The sequence below is a fragment of the Neomonachus schauinslandi genome, chromosome 2, assembly GCF_002201575.2.
Source record: "Neomonachus schauinslandi chromosome 2, ASM220157v2, whole genome shotgun sequence".
Taxonomy (NCBI): Eukaryota; Metazoa; Chordata; class Mammalia; order Carnivora; family Phocidae; genus Neomonachus; species Neomonachus schauinslandi.
In genome coordinates this window covers 164126924-164150383 of record NC_058404.1, presented here as the reverse complement: position 1 = coordinate 164150383, position 23460 = coordinate 164126924, and the positions used below count along the sequence as shown (strand labels likewise).

At 40.1% G+C, this 23460-nt stretch overlaps 1 protein-coding gene across 1 annotated transcript in view; it reads right to left on the bottom strand.

Annotated features, from left to right (window-relative positions):
- The window catches only part of CORIN (corin, serine peptidase), a 229131-nt gene that overhangs the window by 179120 nt on the left and 26551 nt on the right, over window positions 1–23460 (bottom strand). The window contains exons 2-3 of the mRNA XM_021701616.1: window positions 13168–13312; window positions 1711–1911 (exon numbers count right to left, since the gene is read on the bottom strand). Coding sequence (XP_021557291.1) covers window positions 1711–1911; window positions 13168–13312 — 346 coding nt within the window. The remainder of the gene's footprint in view (window positions 1–1710; window positions 1912–13167; window positions 13313–23460) is intronic.

The window sequence follows — 23460 nt, the reverse complement described above, 5'->3', positions numbered from 1 at the left end:
TAAGAAAAACTAAACATATGACAAAACCATAGAATAACCAATAAACATTAGAAACAATGTTTACAAAGTATGTTAATAATATGGGAGAAATTCTCTTACATCAACTGTTAAGTAATAAAAGCAGAATAAAAAAAGAATAATGAAGTGCTTAAAACATGAATAAAATCTTAAAAACTTCAAAATCAAACTCATGAGGAAAATAAATTTTACTGGGCATAATTTGGGTTTGCAGTTATTATTATCAGGTAATAAACACGGATCTGTGTTAATCACTGATGAACACCAAGCATAAGAAATAGTTAATACGTGGGTGCTGTGTGAAATAATGGAATCCAAATAGTCTGTCTCTTTGGGGCTAAAGCAACAGAATAATTCTGCTTTTCTTCAGACACTGACAAACATATGCTATGATAGCTACAATTTAGCCTAATCCTTCCCTTCCTGGCTCAGAATGAAAATCAATACTCTGTCCTAGACCTAGGCTGTGATTTCCCTTTGTGTGTTTTCATGAAAGAGGGAGGAACAAACAAGAAAATGACCATGAATGGATGGGCTTTGTACAATTTTCAATCACATAATCTTGTTTTAGGAAGTAGAAAATAAGAATTAAGGGATGCCTGGGCGGCTCAGTCAGTTAAGCATCTGACTTCGGCTCAGGTCATGATCCCAGGGTCCTGGGATCGAGCCCCACGTGGGGTTCTGCACTCAGCACGGAGTCTGCTTGTCCGTCTGCCCCTCCCCCCACTCGTGCTCTCTCTCTCTCTCTCTCTCTTTCTCTCTCTCTCTCAAATAAAATCTTTAGAAAAAAAGAAAATAAGAACTAAGACAAGTGCAGAGAAAGTTCTTACAGTGACTGCACTCTGATTATGTTTTGCCAGCACTAACTGGATCAGAGCCGACATTCTTGGACACTTTACCCACAACTCCACTCCCACCAGAATTCTGGAAGCTTAGTGCCTTTACTAAAAATCTGAGGGATATCGAGGAATAGAATCACATTCCAGAGCATATTGCCTGCTACCATCTAACTGGTCCCATCTCCACACTTGCTGTCCTCTCTCTCTCTCTTCCAGCTCTTGTTCTGGAATAGCTGACATATTCCTCCATTTGTCCTTAAGCAGAGTTTCATACACGCCATTTTCCTCAAGGTGTGATTGTCAGTCACCAACACATACAATAAATAGCACAGCCAAAAAAAGAGGGAGAAGAGGGAAACAAGGTAAAAAGAACACATGAACACCTTCAAAGCAAATGGGGGGATAGTTCCCATTAAATCATTGACATTCTATCATAGAATTGAGATCCTTCCCACAAGGCACCAATAAGAAAATAAGTAACTTGACTTACTTATTCATTTAACCATCTCAAAATAAGTAACTTCAAACTTCAAACCAGAAACACAAACTTTCAGAAGTGAACCACCATAAAATCAATACCATTGTATTGGGGCAAGCAGTATGCCTCAGAAATGTTGAATGACGTTGATACATTTTCATTTCTTACCCTTCTCCCTATTTGGACAGCTGAGCTGATGGCATTTCATGTTAGGAATAGAACTCTCAGTTAAGTTTGCCGGATAAGTGAGTAGAGCTTTGCCCGTGTGACCAGTAAGTGATTGTGAATTAAGAGCACTGGTTGCCACACTTAAAAACCCACCCATGGGTTCCACAGACATTAAAGGGCACAAGTATTCAGCATCCTCAGACTTACTTGTGTTCTTGTGATTTTGGTCCCCTGGGAGAGAAGCATCCGTGGTCCAGGCTGGAATGTGTTGATTGGGATGTGTAGTAGATGTCACAGTGCTCTTGTTACAGATCGTATTTGTAAGAATAATATCAGACACTTGAACTTCACCATCGGTGACCAAAGGTTCACTCCCATTTGCTTTAAAATAGGTTTTTTTTAATGTTCCTGAAAGACCAAAAAAAAGGATATTTTGATACATTACTAGAAGTATTTATTTTTAAAAACCCATTAAGAAAACTCTAGAGCTATTTTCCCAAGTTTCATTCTATCCAGGCAAACACAAAGAGAAAGATGGTGGCTAGCAAAACTACCCACTTCACTGGGACAACCAAGAGAGTTTCTCTTCTACCACGAGTAACCTAACCCTGTGAAGAAACTACTGCTTTCTCAAAAGCTTCAGGTAGAGAAACTGAGTCTCCCATCTAGGTGTCCCCATGCCCAAAGAATTTAGGGCAATTCCACCTCACCTGAGACTTACAACAAATAAATGAAATGTGGTGAACCTTACAATGTTCCCTTCCTCCTTTCTCAGTTTCTCAATTTCATCCATCATTTTATGCTACTTAGTACCCAGGACACAAGCTCTGCATATCTCTATATCTGCCACCAAAGGACAATAGTGTCTGCTTAGTTTCAGCCTTATATTTCTCCACATTTTCCAAATTTCAGTGACCTATGCATAACAGATAAATAAAAATAACAGGGCTCATATATTTGCCAAGACTATATCATAAAAAAACCCCAAAAGTAAAACTCTAATTCTAGAAAAACTGAGAGAAGGAGCTAAATTATCTTCATCTTTGACCAGAAAATATAAATATAATATGATTAATACGATATAGTCGTTAAACAAATTATCAATTGGTCACTTTCTCGAGGTATTCATTCAATGACAAAATAGTCAAACCTAAGATATTGGAAATCACCTAGATTTGACTTCGGCACAAACTCCCGAAAACTTTGAAAGAGATCATGTATTTTTAACTTAGTAAAAATAGACAACAGACTGCTTCCAGAATATAGCACTATAATTGAGTATGTCACTAAAATAAACAAATGTGATATTGATTCATTATAGAAATGCCCAGGGGAGGTTTTTTTTTCTAAAGGAATTTACGATGAATGCTCTCATTGGCTCTCACTTTTCTAAACAGTCCACGGACCATTAAAAATAAAAGACATATAAATAAAATGTTTAATATCAGTCTATGGAAAAAATTTCTCTACATGTGCTTGACACTTGGAAAACATTAACTACAAATCAAAATAGAAAAGCAGCTGTTTTCTAGCTAACTAAGGTCAACAGTTTCATCTGCCAAAGGATTCTAAATAAAACGCTGGAGCATAAAAGTTCAGTTGTGACCATGTGGTGCAGGTAACATACTCTCCAAAATGTCTGTGTGATTCTGAGTCAATATTAAAGTCATATTAAATGTGATAGACTTGACGACTGTATAATATGTATAATATGTATTTCTTTCATACATAAGAATGTATGAATCGATTAGATATAATTTTATTTTCATCCATTTATTAGTTGCTCTCATTGTTACTTATTTTGACATAAATAGCCTTTTCGCAAAAACATGTTAATTCCAGGGCGCCTGGGTGGCTCAGTTGGTTAAGCGACTGCCTTCGGCTCAGGTCATGATCCTGGAGTCCCGGGATCGAGTCCCGCATCGGGCCCCCTGCTCGGCAGGGAGTCTGCTTCTCCCTCTGACCCTCCTCCCTCTCATGCTCTCTCTATCTCATTCTCTCTCTCAAATAAATAAATAAAATCTTTAAAAAAAAAAAAACATGTTAATTCCACTAATGTGGCCGTAATGAACTTTTAAAGCCCGTAAAGGTGATTTACTTATTATGCTAACAGCATCCAGCTCTGTCAACATATTTTTAGCAAATCCAACTCCTCATGGTTACATCCCTAAATAACTCACTTAAAAGGAGTTCCTTTCCATATGAAATTGTTCAACAGTTGTTCTTAACATTTTGTTTGTAATGATTAGCCATATTAATAATCTTTCTTTTATCTTTTTCATCTAACCACAGTGGCAAAAGTGTTAATAGCATCTCTTTACTCTAAGAGGTCCTTGGAAACACGGACTTTCTTAGGAAACACTGACTTGGATAACAACTATCTAAAATAATTCAGCTTCCTTGCTCTTAAATTCTACATATCAAAGCAGGTTGGCAGAATAGATCAAAAGGCAAAGGTAATACATGATGTATGGTAGTTGCCGTGGTTAATGTTCCTAGGGTACAATTTTAAGAGACAGACTGACCAACCCAACTCACGGTGAGGGGGAGGGGACATACCTAAGGACCTATCCAAAAGTCTGAACTCATTAGACAATTTGTTTTCAAGCATCTCTGAAAACCGACCAACTCCCAACTCACAGTTGGTCATCTATTATGCATTTTTTTTAAAGATTTTATTTATTTATTTGACAGAGAGAGAGACAGCGAGAGAGGGAACACAAGCAGGGTGACTAGGAGAGGGAGAAGCAGGCTTCCTGCTGAGCAGGGAGCCCGATGCTGGGCTCGATCCCAGGACCCTGGGATCATGACCCGAGCCGAAGGCAGACGCTTAACGACTGAGCCACCCAGGCGCCCCTAATTATAATTTTTTTAAAGATTTTATTTATTTATTTTAAAGAGACACTGAGAGAGGGAACACAAGCAGAGGGAGTGGGAGAGGGAGAAGCAGGCTTCCTGCTGGGCAGGAAGCCCAACGCGGGGCTGGATCCCAGGACTCTGGGATCATGACCTGAGCCGAAGGCAGATGCTTAACGACTGAGCCACCCAGATGCCCCTATTAGGCATTTTTTTAAAAGTACAAAAATTAGAACTCAGTAAGACTAAATACCCTCAAGCTATCCCATGATGAGCTATAAAAATGCTGAGAGTTATTAGCCCAAAGTGGAGGGTTCGGTCTTCCCATTTTGCCCCATCCTTTTTACACTCCTATTTTTATAATGCTGTGGCTAAAAGTACAGGTCCTACAGCCTGACCACCAGGATTTAAATCCCATTACTTACCAGCCCTGAAACTTTGGGTAAACTCTCAACTGCCACAAAATAAGGAAAATAAAAGCCCCCCCCCCACCCCGGGACTGGTCATTAGGATCAAATTAGTCTTTCTCTCCCTCTCTGTATACACACACACACACACACACACATTTGGAACAGTTCCTGGCACATAGTAAGTTCTCAATAACTGTTAGTCATTACTACACAATGATAGTCATGAAAGTAAAACTGCCTTCCTTAGGGCTACAAAGGTACTTTTAAATAAATACCAATTTCCATTTACTATAAAGGCATCCCACATAATAAAAATGGCTAAGGAGATGTTCAAAAGTGAATCACTTAACCTACTTTTGGAGTGAACGAAGTGGGGCTCTTTCATGCCAAGTTAATACAAGGCCACACTGATCAAGGTTGTACAGCTCAAAAGTATTTCAGCTCTGGAACATAGCTCTGTTTAACAACCTCTGTTTAAGAAATAGCCTATAATTCCAATAATAACAGCCAAAATGTACTGGTCACTTGTAATGAGTGGATTGAGCACCGTGGTAGGCAAAATTAATGTTCCCTCCAGAGATGTCCACATCCTAAGTCCCAGAACCCGGGAATATGCTACTTTACACACCTTAAGTGGCAAAAGGGATGTTGCAGATGTGAGTTAGTTAAGGGATTTGAGATAGGGAAATTACCGTGGATTATTCAGGTGAGCCCAAGGTGGTTGTGGGGTTTTTATAAGCAGAAGAGGGAGGTGAGGGGTTATGTATCAGAGCCATGCAGCATAAGGACTCAAGGACTCAATTGCTCATTTGAATATGGAAAGAGGCCACAAGCCAAGGAATGCAAGAAACCTCCAGAAGCTGGAAAAGATAGGAAACAGACTGTCCCCTAGAGCCTCCAGAAGGAATACAGTCCTGCCAACATCTTAATTTTAGCCCAGTGCTATTTGGGCTTCTGCCCTCCATAACTCGAAGGTAATATATTTATGTCATTTTAAGCTACCAAGTAATCGATTTGTTGTATCAGTAATAGGAAACTAACATAGTCACTATAGGCATCTACTGAGTTAGCCTTCCAACAATCTTTTGAAACAGATGCTATGAACAACTCTTCTCTACAGAGTTTCAGAGAAAAGGAAAACGAAGCTTTCAAGAGTTATTTAACCTACCCAAGAACTGAGCTGGGACATGACACACACACATACCCATGCACCCACACGCTCTTCTCACTTTGAACAAATTATACAAGTTGGAAAAAATCAACCATCAAATGCATGTAAAAAAACCTATCTTCCTATGATATGAGTTTAAAAGTAATTCCTTATCTTTACATCTCTAGCCCTGTGGTAACACATTTACTTGGCTTTTCTATGTGCCAGGAACTTTGTATTTACTCCCTGCTGAAAACACAACATTTAGTCAGAGCTTCTTATTGTCAAGATGTTTATAGATTAGTTGAGGGAAACAGGCATGTAGTCTAAAAATACAAGCCATGATACAAGGGCTTTGAGAATGATATGCATATGGCAATCTGGTGACAGAAAGTAGAGAAATAGATGTCATTCCATTTGAGAAAGTCAGGAAAGGTTTCTTAGGGGAGAATGATCCTCAATAGAAATCTCAAAATATAGTTAAGGATTGTGTAGGTTTGAGCAAAGCATTTGTGGGGAAGAAGGAGGTGTGGTAATAGGGAATGGAGAACTTTCTAGATGGAACAAAGGGGTAAAGATATGCAAAGCCCAGCAGCAGGTCATTAAACACAGCTAGCACACGGGGGACTGGCAGGAAGAAAGGCGAAAGGAAAAGCAGCCACATTGTGAAGAATAGTTCCTGTTAAAGTCTTGGAATTGTTCTTTCTTTTTTTTTTTTTTTTAAAGATTTTATTTATTCATTTGAGACACAGAGATACAGAGAGAGAGAGAGCATGAGCAGGGAGAGAGGCAGAGGGAGAGGGAGAAGCAGGCTCCCCGCTGAGCAGGGAGCCCGATGCGGGGCTCGATCCCAGGACGCTGGGATCATGACCTGAGCTGAAGGCAGATGCCCAACCATCTGAGCCACCCAGGCGCCCCCTTGGAATTGTTCTTGTGATGAAGAACTTTTGAAGGATCTTAAATAAGGTGGCACACTGGAATGATCACTCTGGCAGCAGGGTGATGTTGGAAAGGGGTCAAGTCTAGAGGATAATAAGAAGGCTACTGCAATAGTCCCAGTGAGAAAAGAGTATGGCCTAACCCAAGGCAAAAGCAATGAAGACAAAGGTAACATTTGGAAGAGAGCTTTCAGAGGCAAAATTGTGAGTGATAAGGGAAAGAGTCAGAGGTCCCTTCCAGGTTTCTGGTTTGAATTACTGTGTATATGAAAGGACCTGCAACTGAGATAGAAGTGATAGTCATTAGTTCTATTCATCAAATAGTTTCAATTCTCTCGCATTCTACTAAGACACATGTGTGGGTTACATTCTCTGATCAGAGAATGATCTCTGTCTCTGGACATTTTTGACATTGGTCAAAGGGTACAAACTTCCAGTTATAAGATGAATAAGTTCTGGGGATCTAATGTACAGCTGGTGATTATAGATAATAATACCATATCATACACTTAAAAAAAAGAAGAAGAAGACTCTCTAGTGCTCTTTTTCTTTTTCTCTGGCACAATAACTACATAGGCACAAGATGACGGCTGATCCATCAGTTTAGTCCCTGAATGACCTCAATGAGCATAGCCCCCATGCCATTCACAAAGGACTTGCAGCATGAGTGAGAAATTACCTTTGTTGTTTTTAAACTGCTATTATTATAGGAGTACTTTCGTTACACAGTATAGCACATCCTATCCTGACTGTTACAGTAGATAGTTTACAAATACATTGAGTATAAAATGCCTGCAAAACATTCAAGGGGGAGAAAAGTCTAAATCTAGAGAATCTTAACATTTCCTCCAGAATGACTTGCAAGACCCCCACAAATTTGTATCTTCTTTGTGGTTCCAGAGCACACACTGTTTGTATCGCACCTACACTCAAGAGCAATTGTCTGTTTTCCTGTCTGTCTCCTTGAAGGTAGGAGGGTGTATTATGCATGTCTGCATCTCAAGTGCCCAGCAGAATGCTTGGCACCAGTGTCGGCCTTAATGAATATTTGTTGAAATGTACGGATGATGAAGGAAGTCATGGGAGTAGATGACATTGCCAAGAGAGGCATGGGTGTCAAGCGAGAAGAAAGAGAGCTTAGGACAGAAACCCCAACATTTAATGGCTAAGTAAAGAAAGATGAGAAGGTCAGCCAGATATAGCAGAAAAATCAGAAGTGAAAATATGCAGGCAAAACAGAAGAGCATTTTGAAAAGAAAGAAGTAGTCAAGACTGGGCAAGATCATATCAGGTCATAGATCCCACCTGAATGAAAGACAGTGTTGCTGGCACCAACTAACAATGAACATGCTCCTTCCAAACTGGCAAAAACAAACACAGAAAGAAAGCGTGGGTTCTTTTTTTTTTTAAAGGACAATAATAATTACATTTATTGAGCATATAGTGCTAAGCATTTTGGATCCATTATGCCATTTACTCTTCACAACCTTATGAAGTAGACATTATTATCATCTCACTTTACAAAAGAGAAAACTGAGAACTAGAAAGTTCTATGAAATTGCTCAAGATATCGAAGCTAGCAAGTGAGCAGGAATTCAGTCTGACTTCAAAGCCTAATCTTTTCACCACAGGGTTTTGCTGTTGAAGTGGTAATTGTTATCATTTTTATTTACTAATTTTTGAAAAATACCATAAAAAAGTCAAACTTCATTCTCTATATATTTAGGAAAATGATTGGCTCCACATTATGAGTGAAGATGAAAATCTATCTCCTCTGACAACCCCCTGCCCTCTATTACCCAATTTTGGTTGTTATATTCTTTTCTTTTTTAACTTTATATCTTTTTTTTTTAAGTCTTTTCAAATGCACATTGGTTTCAAATGCTGTGCATTGGATAAAAAGTCACTGGTGCCTCAGTAAGAACATTTAGTAGTATGACAAAAAGAGAAAGGGGGGAAGATCAGATTGCAGTGGGTTGAGGACTGGATCAAGCACAGAAATCACTCAGGGATCTTGCTAGAATGCAAAGTCAACAGGTCTGGAGTGCGATATGCATTTTACGCAAACACTCAAATATACTATTCACAAACATAAACTCAAAAAACTATTGGGACTACACAAAAATAAAAAGCTTCTACACAATGAAGGAAACCATTAACAAACAAACAAACAAACAAAAGACAACTTACTGAAGGGGAGAAGATATTCGCAAAAGATATATCTGATAAGGGGTTAATATCCAAAATATATAAAGAACTTATAAAACTCAACACCCAAAAAACAAATAATCCAATTAAAATATCTGCTGATTTTAGAAACACTAAACTAAGCTAAACCTTTGTAGTTCCAACTTCGGTTTTGGGGGTTGAGGAGAGAAACAATTTGCTATTGCTCTCTTCTATATCCTGCTGCTGAAATAATTATTCATAAAAGTCCAACTCTTTGCCACTTGACTTTATACATGAGAGAAGCCCAAAAAGACAAAATTAGAGAAACATAGTGCAACTGTGTTAGCATAAAGCTTTTATTATCTTTTCCTAAACAATAATCCTTTCACTATTATCTTTGTCTTTTGAAGATACAGCTCCTGTTATTTATACAAAATTGGCATCCCACCATCCCATAGTAACCTAATGGACCCATAAATAACTATAAAACTTGGAAAGAGCATGGAGTTACAAACGCAAACCAAACAGAATATGTTTAAAAGTAAGCAGAGTTTAATGAAGTTTTTTAAAACACAAATATAAAATGGTTTTATTGCTCATTACAGCAACAAACATCTCAGTTATAAAATAGGAAATGTTTATTTGAGCAGGTATTACTTAATATAGCCATATATCATCTGATGCAGAATCTATGAAAAGAATGCTTTTGAAGAAAATGTCTAGGAATTGTCCACTTTCTAAAAGTTACCTAAATATAAGCCAAAGTGGCACTTAGAAGTGGTTATAAATGGTACACTTCCTAATCCCATATATAGCAATAAAAAAATTCTACTCCTAGGTATAAACCCAAGAGAAATGAAAACATATGTTCACACAAAAACTTGTACATGAGTATTCAGAGCAACATTATTCATAATAGCCAAAAGATGGAAACAACTAAAATCGGTAAATGGACAAAGAAAATGTGGTAAATCCACACAATGGAGTATAATTTGGCCATAAGAAGGAATGAAGTACTGAAACACAATGCAACATAGATAAACCTTGAAAATATTATGCCAAATGAAAAAAAAAAGCCAGTTACAAAAATCATGTATGGTCATATGAAATGTCCAGAATAGGGAAATCTATAGAGACATTACATAGATTAGTGGTTCCTTAGGTCTGGGGCAGGGGGAGGATGGAAAGACAGGAGACTGACAGTGAAAAGTATAGTTTCTTCTGAAAGTGGTAAAAATGTTCTAAAACTGATTGTAGTGATGGTTACACTTACCTGTGAATATACTAAAAATTATTCAGTTATATGCTTTAAGCAAGTATGTGAATTATATTTCAATAAAGCTATAAAAATAGGATCCAACAAATAAATAAACAAACAGATTTAACCTAAATAAAGCACCGCCTTAACAGCATCTCTCTGTTGAGAGGCCTCTAAGCACTGAGATACTTAAAAATGTGTTTAAAACTTCTATTAGCATTCTACCCTGAGAATGAAAGGAAATAATCTTCAATGTGTGTGAGCCTCTGAATACATTATTACCAGAATTAGACTTAAAAATGTCAGTGATATGACTGAGCTTCTACCAGACAGACCCTCGAAGAGATAACAACTATAAATCTGGACAAACCACACAAAAAAGTACTTGAAGGCACTAGAAAGGAAATGAAAGCAGGCCAACTCTGGAGGAGTGCAGAGTCTTGGAAGGAAAAGGTGGCAAAGATGAGCTTCAGTTTTGTCCTGCTTCTACCCTGAGAGCAGGCCACAGTTGGTACCACTTGGGGGCAGGTCGACTAAAACTCCAACAGAAAACCTGAAGGCTCCTGGGCTGAGCCACTTACTCTGTCTTTTTTTTTTTTTTTAAAGATCTTATTTACTTATTTGAGAGAGAGAGAAAGAGCATGTGCATGGGGGGGGGGGGTGGGCACGGAGAGGAGGGGCAGAGGGAGAGGGAGAAGCAGACTCCCCACTGAGCAGGGATCCCGACACAGGACCCCAGGATCATGACCTGAGCCGAAGACACTTAACTGACTGAGCCACCCAGGCACCCCTCTCTGTCTTCTTCTTACTTATCAACCTCTGAAGTGTCTCTCATCTCTTGGCATCTGTGAAACCCAGCATTTCCAGGTTCTTTTCCTTCTTGTCTGACCATTCTTCCTGTATCTCTTGATTCCTCCTCTTTCTTTATCTTCCCCCTTAAATACTCCAGGGCTTTTGCCCTCAGCTTTTCATCAGCACACTTTCTCTTTACAGTTCACCTACTTCTACTCCTTCAACTGCCAGTGAGACTCCCACCTTCGTAGTCAGGACCCCCTTCTCAGCTTTGCTTCTGGATACTTCTAGCTTCAGGTCAGTAACAGTGCAGTGGGGGTTGGGTTCTAAAGTGAGTACATAAGTCAAAAATCATATATAGCCACAATTTCCCTTGAAATTTCCTTAGAAAAGCAACACGTTCTTATATTCCGACATTCATTTCTCGGTCCTACCTGCACTGTTGAATTTGCTCAAGATAAATGCACTTAAACTATGATGCCACTGTATTTTGTTGTCCCCCAAGTATGTCTAAGTTAACATGTCCAAACTGAACTTCCAACCTGCCCTCCATCTACGTGCATCCTACTCCTCCACCTTTACTTCCCGCATTAACAGATGGCACCAAAATCACCCTGATTTCCTAAGCCAAAAATCCAGCAGTCAGCATTGACCCCTGTTTTCCTTGATCTGTGTTCATTTTAATGCACCAAATGCCTTAATTCAAGCCCTTATCAGCTTTTATTTAGGCCACAGCCAGAGCCTCAAAAAAGCCTCCTCCCTTTCTGTCTCCAGTCCTCTGCAGAGCATCTAGGTCTACCGTCTTTTGCAAATGCAAATATGATCAAATTTCTCCCCGCTTTGAAAGATCCTCCAATGGCAAACTACCATCCCTAGCAGTGGTTTTCAAGTATTGTTGTAGCAGATAAATACCATTTTCAAATAAATATTATATAAGATCCTAATATCTACAAATAGATACAAGCTATATTTTATTAGGATTAATTTACTATATAAGTTGTAAACGTGTGACTTATTAAAAACCAAACATTGAGAAAAATGATAGGTAGTTTTGGTGAAATAAAAAAATTCAAAATCGTTGGTAAGCAATTTGATCAGAATCATCTTGCTATTTATTTCCCTATTTCATTTGCCTGCATGTGATCAAAAAAATCCTAATTCATAGCAATAGGTAGCTACCAAAGGTAATATTTTGGATTACCTCCCCCAATAGCTCACCTTTTAACATAGTGTTTATTTAAAAAGATAGCAAGATCCAAATACAAATGAATTCATCTGTCTGCATGAATTATTTGGTTGCTGGTCTCTGCTTGGTTAAAACTTGGTATGTAATATTTAGTTTGAGTATGTGTTTAAGATTTATTTTTTTTAAATTGAAAGTCAAAACAAGCATTTGTGTAAACCTTGAAACTCCTCCCCTGAACCTTGGTTCCATGGAATAGAGTTTGAGAACCAATAACCTAAGTGCTGAAGCCCAACTTCCTAGGGCAGCATGTAAGATCCTGTGTCATTTGGATTTTATCAATTTAGCTGCGTTTCCTCCCACTGCCAAAATTCCACCCAATATCCTAAGTCTATCTCCATCTATCACAGGGTCATACTTTGGCACTTACTGTTTTCTCTGCCAAACCCATGCGCTATTGCCTTCTTACCTGAATTTCTACGAACTATTCCAAAGGTTAAAATGTTAATGCCTCATGAAGCCTTCTTTGACTTCCCCAAAGTACCTTGCATATGCCTCCATCATCAACATGTGTTGCCTTGTGTAATAATCGTCTCTTCCTCTCAAACATGAGCTCCTATGGAAGACAGACTAATTTAACCATCCCTAAGTGCTCAGGGACTTTCAAAGTGCCTGGTACCTGGTAATCACACCTTAAATGCTTTGCATCAATTACTTCATCACTTTCTATTAATAGGAATAACTAACAGAATGATTTTGGTGGGTGAAACTTCAGATCTGCGTGAGATAGTCAACAGATAACCCTCTCGTCAAGTTGATGTGTTAGGTTAAGTAAGTACTAAATGGAAATCACTGTTAGGCTCATTTTAATTTTTACTTCATTTTTCTTTCATAGCGGCGTCACTCACCAACAAAGGAAAGCAGGATCACCAGCAGGACAATGAGTGCACAGATACATGGAATCAAGACCAGCAATAGGAAGCGGAGAATATTAGCAGTTGCCAGCTTCTGAGAGCAGCCATCACCCATGGTATTGTCAACAGCTCCCAAGACCTAAAGTAAAAGGGAGATGGGAAACATGGTTTTTATATTACAAAGCAACTCAATACACAGAATGGAATTTTAGAGTACAGCTGTCCATTCAGAACAACAGCACTTCGGAGAGATTCTGGTGCACGTCCTTCAGGGCATGAAACTGAACTTAGTCACTGAATCATGCCAATAAATGAACAAATAACTGTACAACCACATTCAGGGCAGAGAAAATCATCTATTTCTGAAATCTTTTTTAGGAGTTCGTGAACGTTTAATGGGATTCCACCTTGATTTTTTTGACATATTTACCAATTTGGTGGTATTCCAAAGAGCTACAAATTACCATGGCCCAGAGCTATAAGCAAAGACTGCCTAGTACAGTGGTAACATATTGGTGAGTAGGTGTAGACAGGACATTACCCAGACTTCACTGCTGTTTGTCTCACCAGTCCTAACCCAAATCTGCATGAATCTGGATAAAATTAATTTTCAGCCATTCAGCAAGGTTAAATGAAGTTGAACACTGAAAAAGAGCCTGTCCTGGTCGACCAGGACACTGACAACCCCTCAGGATACCTTCCACGATGCCAATGTAGCCTATCCATCTGTGAGAGGATTATGAGATGCAGTCATGAGGGTTCAGATAAAAGTTCTTATCTTCAAATACTTTACATTTTGCTAATTTAAATTAAATACTTTAATTTTTAGTTTGGTCTCTTGCCAGAAATTCATTTATTACAAATGGCTAGCTTAGGGCAGTGACTTTTTCAACAGGAATCTGAGATGAAATTAAAAGTGATTTGTGGGGTGCCTGGGTGGCTCAGTCAGTTACGTGTCTGCCTTCGGCTCAGGTCATGATCCTGGGGTCCTGAGTTCAAGCCCCATGTCAGGCTCCCTGCTCAGTGGGGAGTCTGCCTCACCCTCTCCCCTGTTTCCCCCTCTCCCTCCACCCTTGTGCTCTCTCTCTCTCTCAAATAAATAAAATCATTTTTAAAAGTGATTTGAGTCCCACTCCATGAGCAACTCTTCCAGTTCCATATGAAGGTGTTTCTCATGGTTTTCTTTTAGACTTCTGACTCTCCTTGCATTTTTTTCCTGTGACAGTTCCAGGGCTTGAACTGTAACCTCTGCATAACTAACTCCTGAATCTCTCTTGAGTCCCAAACTTCCTTTCAAGTTACATCATATATTTCCAATGCCTAGTGCTTAGCAGCATCTCTTCTCAACATATCCAAAATCAAACTAGTCTCTTTCTCTATCCCTACTGTCAAACTAGTTCTTCTCCTGATTTCCATATTTGTGCTAACAGACACTCTACTTCTCCAATAACCCCAAGACTCTTCACTTCTCCATCATCCCCCCCATGCCATGCATTATTCAGGTTTTGTTGGTTCTTCCCCTATAATAGATGTCTAATTTTGAAAAATGAATGACCTTTGAGGCAGAGCTTTATCATAACAAGAAGTTGTTCCAACAGAATGGTCCTGTATTTGATCATTTATAGCATATAACAAGTACTTGATAATTTCCCATGGATAAAAAGGCAACTTTGGTAGGTTCTTCTGAATTGCAAGGCATATATGATACTCCATTTCTGCTTTATTGCCCCTACATCAGAATCAATTCTTGTTCACTAACACATATTGCAAGCAGTGTTCACTACATACACTGTGATATAATGATATCCTCTGTAATTTTAAGAATACCCAATGAGACATACTATTTGAAAGAACATATGATGTTAGCTTGAGAATGGCTTGATCTCCTAGGTTAATGTCTTTACTGACCCATTGCCTCTGCACCTGGTTTAATCCACCAGCCAAAGTGAGATCATTCAGAGTTAATTTACAATTTGATCTGCAAGAAGACATGGCACTGTGTTAGAGGAGACCACGAAAAGGATATGACCACCCACTGACCCGTGAGCTGGACTCAGGCAGTCAGAGACCCCTCACCCCCTCCCCTGTCCTTGAAATGTACCACTGTTCCCACAGCCTGAGCCATTTTCAAGAATGCAGCCTTGAGAGAGCAATGTGCTGTTGAGACCATCTGGACAAAACACATGACTGAACCCAGTTAAAGCCTCTATATAAACTTTTATGATTCTGGCTGGCAGGTGTGGAAAACTACTCATCTTGTCTGCCCAAGCAAACCTCATAGTAAGTTCCCTTGCTTATTAAACCTGCCATCTACCAATCTGAAGTGGTCTGCCTCTTTCTTTAGTACCTTCTTGCCCTCTATATATGGAGGCCAGTTTCAAATTTTACCTGGGGAAGCCAGGTAAAGTTTGCAAAACAACACACTGACACAATTTAATATAAGATCTGCAATAGCACATTGATTACAACACTAGCATTGGGTGGGTGGTGCCCTTTCAGACTTGGAGATAAGCAAGTGTGGGACTATAACCCAACAGAGAATCTACTTACTTATTTCATTTACTCAACAATTAGTTATTGAACACGTACTATTATAATAAGCACAGGGACAGATATAACAATGATTTCAGACCAACTGTCCCTCAAAAGTTCAGTCTTGTAGGAGAGATATGTCCACAAATAATATATGTCAAGGTAGCAAATGATAAGCACCATGAGACTTACAGCTAAAGTGCCATAGGAATTCAAAAGATAGGAATACAATTTCTTGCTGGAGGATCAGGTAAAACATTGTAGAGAACTTGAAGCAGACATAATTCTGACCTGCTGTCCATGGGTACCTCTATCTTCTCCCAGTCTATCAGCTCTCTCCTTTTTTCAATTCCCTACATATCTTCTTCAGACTCTTTGGACCATTAATGAAACAATACTCTTGCTAATGCCCTGCACCTGCCTACCCCTCTGGATATTCTTCCCCTGCATCATGTAAAAGCCAACACCAGATGAATCCAACAACCTGCTCTCTCTGTATCTACACCTGGAGAGTTGCAAGTGCCTGTAAAAAGCCACCCAACAGGACTACTCAGTTGCTGATGTAAAGCCTTCTCCATTCTCCTCAAACTACCTTCTCCCATTGGACCCTCACTCTCAGAAAACGGCCCACTTCAATTTCCGTCTTACAGAGAGAATAAAAAACAATCAAATGAGAATTGCCTCATCTACCTAAATCTAAACCTACACCTGATCATTTATAGACCCTTCTGTCCTGTTCAAACACAGAAGCTATTGAAGGCTCTTCGTATTTAAGACTAATCCTCCCACTTTTGTGACAGACTCCATCTCCTTCTCCCTTCTCAGTAATTTTACATCTTAATTCTCCATTAAATCATATATCCAAACTCTCTCCCTCTCTCTTTCTCTCACTGCCATCAGCTTTTTATCATGTTTAGGTCTCTCCAGTTATTTTTTTAACCATCCTCAAGCCTATATCACACTTCAGCCACTGTCCTATCTCTCTCATCCAAAATGCCCTGGGAGTTGTTAATATTTAATGTCCAAATTTCCTCACTTACTGTTTACTCTTGTATGATTTGGGACCCACTTCTGTCACTGCACCAAAAGAGCTTTTGCTATGGTCACCAACGACCTCCATGTTGCCATGTCCAAAGACATTTTTCAGTCATCACTGTAATGACATCCCTGTATCATGTGAGAGAGAGAATTCTCAGCCACTCTCATTTGCTTCAAGTACTTTGTTCCCTTGACTTCTCTTTCTCTTCCCTGTCTGGTCATTCCTTCTCTTTCTGTAAGTTCTTTTCTCACATTCATACTCTCCATGCAATACCACCCACACAAATTGCATCGATTGCCAGGCCTACACACATGACTTACATCTTTACATAGCAAGCCTAGATCGTTCCCCTGAGCTCCAGACTTTTGTATCCAACTGGCCATTTGACATTTCCTCAGTGGATATTACAAAAATACCTCAAACCTAACATGCCTGAAACCAAATAAATAATTTTTATCTCCATGTCTGGTATTTTTTTTCAGAGTTCCCTAACTCAGGAAAAAGTAACTGAGCACTTGTTTGGGCACTTGGGGTGTATGATTAGGCAGAGCGAAAATCTCCAGCCTCCTAGATCCTACATTCTAATAAAAACTACCATCATGTCTCACCTGGAATGGTTTACCTATATCCAGTCTTGCAGTCCCTAATTTGTTCTCTACCCTCTAGCCATGGTGAGAAAGAGGCTGTATATTAATGGATGAAGAGAAAAGGCAACATGAAAAATGATCCCCAAACTGAACTAATTCAGAAGATTCAGAGCCTGGAACCAGAGATGATCATGAGAAGCATGTACCCAGTGGCTTGGCAGAGATCTGGGGAGGGCTTTGGACTTTCACAGGGGTGTATGGAATTTCAAGTCCATTTTATTAAGATTTCAAAGGTCACAGAGACCATAGCTGATATTTTGGGTATATTAGCCTTTATCCTGTTCTGCCTTCCTGCAGCATTTGACTTTACTAACACACAGTAGAGTCTTGGGAATACTTCACAGCTGCAAATGGCAAAAACTGCTTTAGAACAAAGAGATACCTGCTTCTGTAATCATACCATAAATAATTTTAACTCAGTTGTGACTCTCTCTTTAAATGAAAATACCTCCCTTTGCTCATCAGTGTACACCTGGCATCTAGAGTAGCACCTGAACACAATCAGAAGTGGATTAATACCTGTGGAATAAATAAATGAATTAAATTGCCTAAACAAAAATTGCTCTGTGCATTATTATGCAAATTACTACTTCTTTGTAAACTGTAAATGCCTTACAAAGTCCATTCCTAAATCATGAAATTGAAAATGTATTTGGTAAAAAAGTATATGTGCTGCCAAAGCAAGCACTGTATTTGGTAAAAAAGTAAAAATATTTCCCTTTCAGAAAAAATATACTAAAATTAATAAAATCAGCTTTTACTAGGACTATTAGTACAAATCCATACTCACAGTTCCTATTACAAGCTTTGAAGTCAGCTAGAAAATTTTGTGATTTAAGAAGTAAATTTTAGGAGCGCCTGGGTGGCTCAGTCATTAAGCATCTGCCTTCAGCTCAGGTCATGATCCCAGGGTCCTGGGATCGAGCCCTGCATCGGGCTCCCTGCTCAGCGGGAAGCCTGCTTCTCCCTCTCCCACTCCCCCTGCTTGTGTTCCCTCTCTTGCTGTGTCTCTGTCAAATAAATAAAATCTTTAAAAAGAAAAAAGTAAATTTTAGTGGATTTGATTACAGACAAAATTTTTTAAATACCATCTTTGTTAAGAACATGAAACAAAGTGGCTTTGTTACTTAATTAACCCCCTAAATCAGAGATTCCCAGACATTCTTGGTTCAGGGCACTATGTGTCCATGTAATTTTTTTCAGTGGCCTAAACCAAAAGAAATGCCTAACAATTCCACTTATTAAGTCTCTTGGTCCAATTATTTTATCAGAATTTGTATCCTAAAAACTTAGTAGACATTTGAAAAAATACAACAGAATTTTTATGTTATTCTTAAGTAATGACAATTACTTACTAATGTAATGTGTGCATCTATTGGGCAGTGCACAATACTTCAAATCTTAGAATCAAATTGGGAATCACCACCATTCATTGCTTGTTCCACATGGATTTTTCCATGGTACAACTTTTTACACAACCACCACCAAGAACCCAGCCTTATGAAAATAGGACAACATCAAAAGGAATACAGTGCAATCTAATGTTGACACTGAACTACCTCAACCTAGTGTTTCATTTGGTAACCAACAAATGCTGAGTATCACTGGATTCCTCTCAAAAATTAAAAATAACTAGCAGAGCCTCTGTGCAACACTGCAGTTTTGGGTTACCTCAGCTCACAGTTTGGAAATCATAATTCTAGACTATATTCCCACATCTACCTGACTAAGTCCAAATCCATAGAGAAGTAATTCATTTTTAACCCCATTCAGAAAGACTCCCTTGATCATCTAGACACAAGTAATCTCCCTCTGCCTCATCTGAATTTCTGGTTGGTGGCAGAGACTGATCGGCTGCTAGCATCTATTCTTTTCCTTTGATCTTAGAAACAGAATCCTAAAATTTGGTTGGGCCAATATTTAACAGCAACTTAGAATAAAGACAACATTTCCCAGCCTCTCTTGCAGCTATGTGAGGCCATGTGGCTGAGTTCTTGCTCATGAGATGAAACTAGAAGTGGTAAATGTGACTTCCAGGAAGTGTCTCAAAGAGAGGGGTATTGTCCTTCCTCTTCCCTGCTTGTGGGAATACAAGTGTAATGGCTAGAGCTCAAGCAACCATTTTATTTTTTTTATTTTTTTAAAGATATATTTACTTGAGAGAGAGAGATAGAGAGGGAGCGTGTGAGCAGGGGGAGGGGCAGAGGGAGAAAGAATTCACAAGCAGACTCCCAGCTGAGCGCAGAGCCCGACGCAGGGCTTGATCTCACGACCCTGAGATCATGACCTGAGCCAATATCAAGAGTCAGACACTCAACTGACGGAGCCACCTAGGTGCCCCTCAAGCAACCATTTTAGACTCTGAGGTAAAAACTATATGCAGAAGGTGGCTGAATAGCAAGAAAGAGGGAACATGACTCCCTGATGGATTTGTGAATCTTCTCTATCAGCCCTGAACTGCTTATTTCCCAGATTACATTCACATGAGAAAGGAATAAATTCTTGATAAATCGCTGTTAATCTAAATATTCTATCACTTGCAGTTGAAGCAATTCAAACTGACCTATGCATTTATTACTTTCTACTTTGGATCATGGTCATGTACATACATACGAAAACTACTAAACTACAATCTCAGGAGGTAAAGATACATGTTCAGTTCATTCAACAAATCCTTACATCATGTGCCCAGAAAATTATTTTTATCCCCTAGGCAACTAACTGGTGCCTAGTACATAGTAGGATCAGAATAAATATATGCAGTCTCAATTGAATAAATTATTCACAATTAAAGCTCAAAAAAAATTTCCCAAGAAATGTTTGAGATTTTTAATATACTTACTTTTGATGGGAGGGAGATAAAAACCATTAAAAGGCTTTTCATAATAAATAATATAACTGTCAAGTTTGTTTGCCTTTGACCAGAAAAACAGCAACTCAGTGTGACCACAGCAGATTATCTCCTGTTATTCAGAAGCTCAGTGCCTTTTATATGTCTTCAACAAGGATAAATTCCAAAGAAAAATTTTACAACTTAGTAAATTATAGCTTTTCAGTTTTCAATTAAAAATTTCTTAATACAGTGTAGTAGCCAAAATGTTTTCATTGGGAGTTAATAGGGAGAAAGCAATAAAAAATAGGGTTAAAATGCAGGCAATCATTGGACAAGTTCATCTCATAATCCCATCAGAAACCCCACATTGCTACAGACTTCAGCAATCTCCTCCCTGGTTTCCCCAAATCCTCACTTGTCCCCTTCCAATCTCCACATTGTGGTTCTGCTTAAAACCCTCCAGAAACTTCAGAGACAAAGACGAGCTTCCTTAATATGGCATAAAAGGCAATGTTTCTCAGACGTCAATGTACACGTGAAACACATAGGAAGAGGCTGAGCCAGTAGGTCTGGGGTAGAGCCTGAAACTGTGCATTCCTTAGCAGCTCCCAGCTGATGCTGGTGCTGTTTTCCAAAGCAGGATCTGGGGACCCTTCTAGGTCTGCCCTGCCTAAGCTCAGCTCACTGCACACCACTCATGGCCTCGCCCTCTACACTTCTGCCACCTTCTGCTACTCATTCAGATCCTCACAAGCACTCTGCTTAGAATGGCCTCCCTCCAGCTCTCAACCAGCCTGTGTCACTCAAGACTCACTCTTCCTACATCAACTCATGACTTGTGATTGATTCTCATCATTCTGCTTTTTATCCCAGTTGCAATTTACTTGTATGTGTGTGATTATTAGATTACATTGGTTACTCCTGCTATACAGTAGGCTCCATGAAGTCAGGGACCATGCTGGCTTTTGCTCGCCATTGTAGCCCTAGTACTCAAAAAGGGCCTTGACTCTACTAGGCACTCCATAAAAGTATTAAAATAATGAAATCAGGGCAGCTGAGTGGCTCAGTCAGTTGAGCGTCGGACTCTTGATTTCGGCTCAGGTTGTGATCATGTGGTCTGGATCACCAGGATGGAGTTCGGTGTCCAGCTCTGTGCTTAGTGGGGATTTGGCTTGAGATTCTTTCTCCCTCTCCCACTGCCCCTCCCCACTGATGCTCGGGCTCTCTCTTGCTCCCTCGTGCGTGCTCTCTCTCTCTCTCTCCAAAATAAGTAAATAAATCTTTTTAAAAAATAATGAATCAGGGGCACCTGGGTGGCTCAGTCGTTAAGCATCTGTCTTCAGCTCGGGTCATGGTCCCAGAGTCCTGGGATCAAGCCCCACATCAGGCTTCCTGCTCGGCGGGAAGCCTGCTTCTCCCTCTCCTACTCCCCCTGCTTGTGTTCCTTCTCTCGCTATGTCTCTGTCAAATAAATAAATAAAATCTTAAAAAAAAAAAATGAATCAGGGAGCCTGGGTGGCTCAGTCGTTAAGCATCTGCCTTCAGCTCAGGTAATGACCCCAGGGTCCTGGGACCGAGTCCCGTATCGGGCTCCTCGCTCTGCAGGAAGCCTGCTTCTCCCTCTCCCACTCCCCCTGCTTGTGTTCCCTCTCTGTCTGTCTCTTTCTCTGTCAAAAAATAAATTAAAAATCTTTAAAAAATAATGAATCAATAAACTCACCTAAATATGCCCTCCCACTGTCAGAAGAGTCTTAGAAACACAGGGACTAAAATGCTGCCCCATGTTGGAATAATTACTACAGTCATAATAATAACAGAAATAGTAACAATATAGCAAAAAAACCCATTGAACATTTGCTGTGGGCCAGGCACTCCTCTCAGCATTTTGCATAGAAAATAGCTCTTAATTCTCAAAACAGCTCTACGAGGTGGTTGCTATTACCATACTCATTTACAGATGAGAAGTATGAGGTTCTTTGTGAATAATTTCATAAAAATAATTCAAGGTCATTGGCAAAAAAGGCAAAATCCAAAGCAATACTGAGTCACTCAATTCCCTTCTCTGAAACTCTGTAGAAAGACCAGAGATCTCAAAATTACATGTTAAGATGGTGGAGGAGTAGGAGACCTGGATTTCGTCTGGTCTCAGGAATTCAGCTGGATAGGGATCAAACCATTCTGAACACCTACGAACTCAACAGGAGATCGAAGAAAAGAATAGCAACAAATCTCTGAACAGAAAAGCGACCACTTTCTGGAAGGTAGGACATGCGGAGAAATGAATCCGAGGCAATATTCTGGAGGATGGATGGCGGGGGAGGGGGCCTCAGTCAGCAGCTTCTGGCAAGTGATAGAGCCCAGGAGCACAAAATCGGAACTTTTAGAAGTCGGCTCCGCTGAGGGACGTCGGTCCAGTGGGTGGAACCCTCTCTGGGACAGTGTGGTCTCAGGACCCTCGGGGTTACAGAAAGACCAGGGGCACCTGAGTGAGGCAGAGCTCCCAGGTATCGGAGCGGGGAAGCCGGCTGCACAGACAGAGCCAAGGCATGGGCTCTCAGCTCGGGGTCGCCATAAACCGTGATCCACGGCTCAGTCAGGCCACTGCTTCTCCAGCAGGGACCCAACAAGCGGCAGGTCCGGGGAGACTCCCCTTCCTCCCCCGGGAGGAGCGGCCCGGGAGTGCACCACAGGGATCTGCTGGGTTTGGAGACTCCACACGGGGTCAGGTGCCAGAGAGAAATGCTCGGTCACAGGCCGGGGGAGCACGGAGTGCGGCCGGAGACCGGGGAGACAGGAGTGAGGGACTGCTTTTCTCAGGGGGCTCACTGAGGAGTGGGGCCCCGAGTTCTCGGCTCCTCCGGTCGGAGATTAGGGGGTTGCCATTTTCACTCTCGCCCTCCAAAGCTGTACGGAAAGCTTGCAAGGAACAAAAGTTCCCGAGAGCAAACCCGAGCAGATTACTTAGCCCGACCGGCAAGGGCAGGGCAATTCCGCTCCGGCAAAGACATTTGGGAACCACGGCAACAGGCCCCTCCCCCAGAAGATCAGTGAGAACAGCAAGCCAAGACCAAGTTTACCGATCAATGAGAATGGCAGAACTCCAGCGCTAGGGGAGTACTGCACAGAATCCATGGCTTTTTTCCCCCCTGATTCTTTAGTCTTTCAAAGTTAATTTTTTTAATTTTCTTTTTTTTCTTTTTCTTTTTGAATTTTTCTTTTTCCCTTTTTCAACCAAC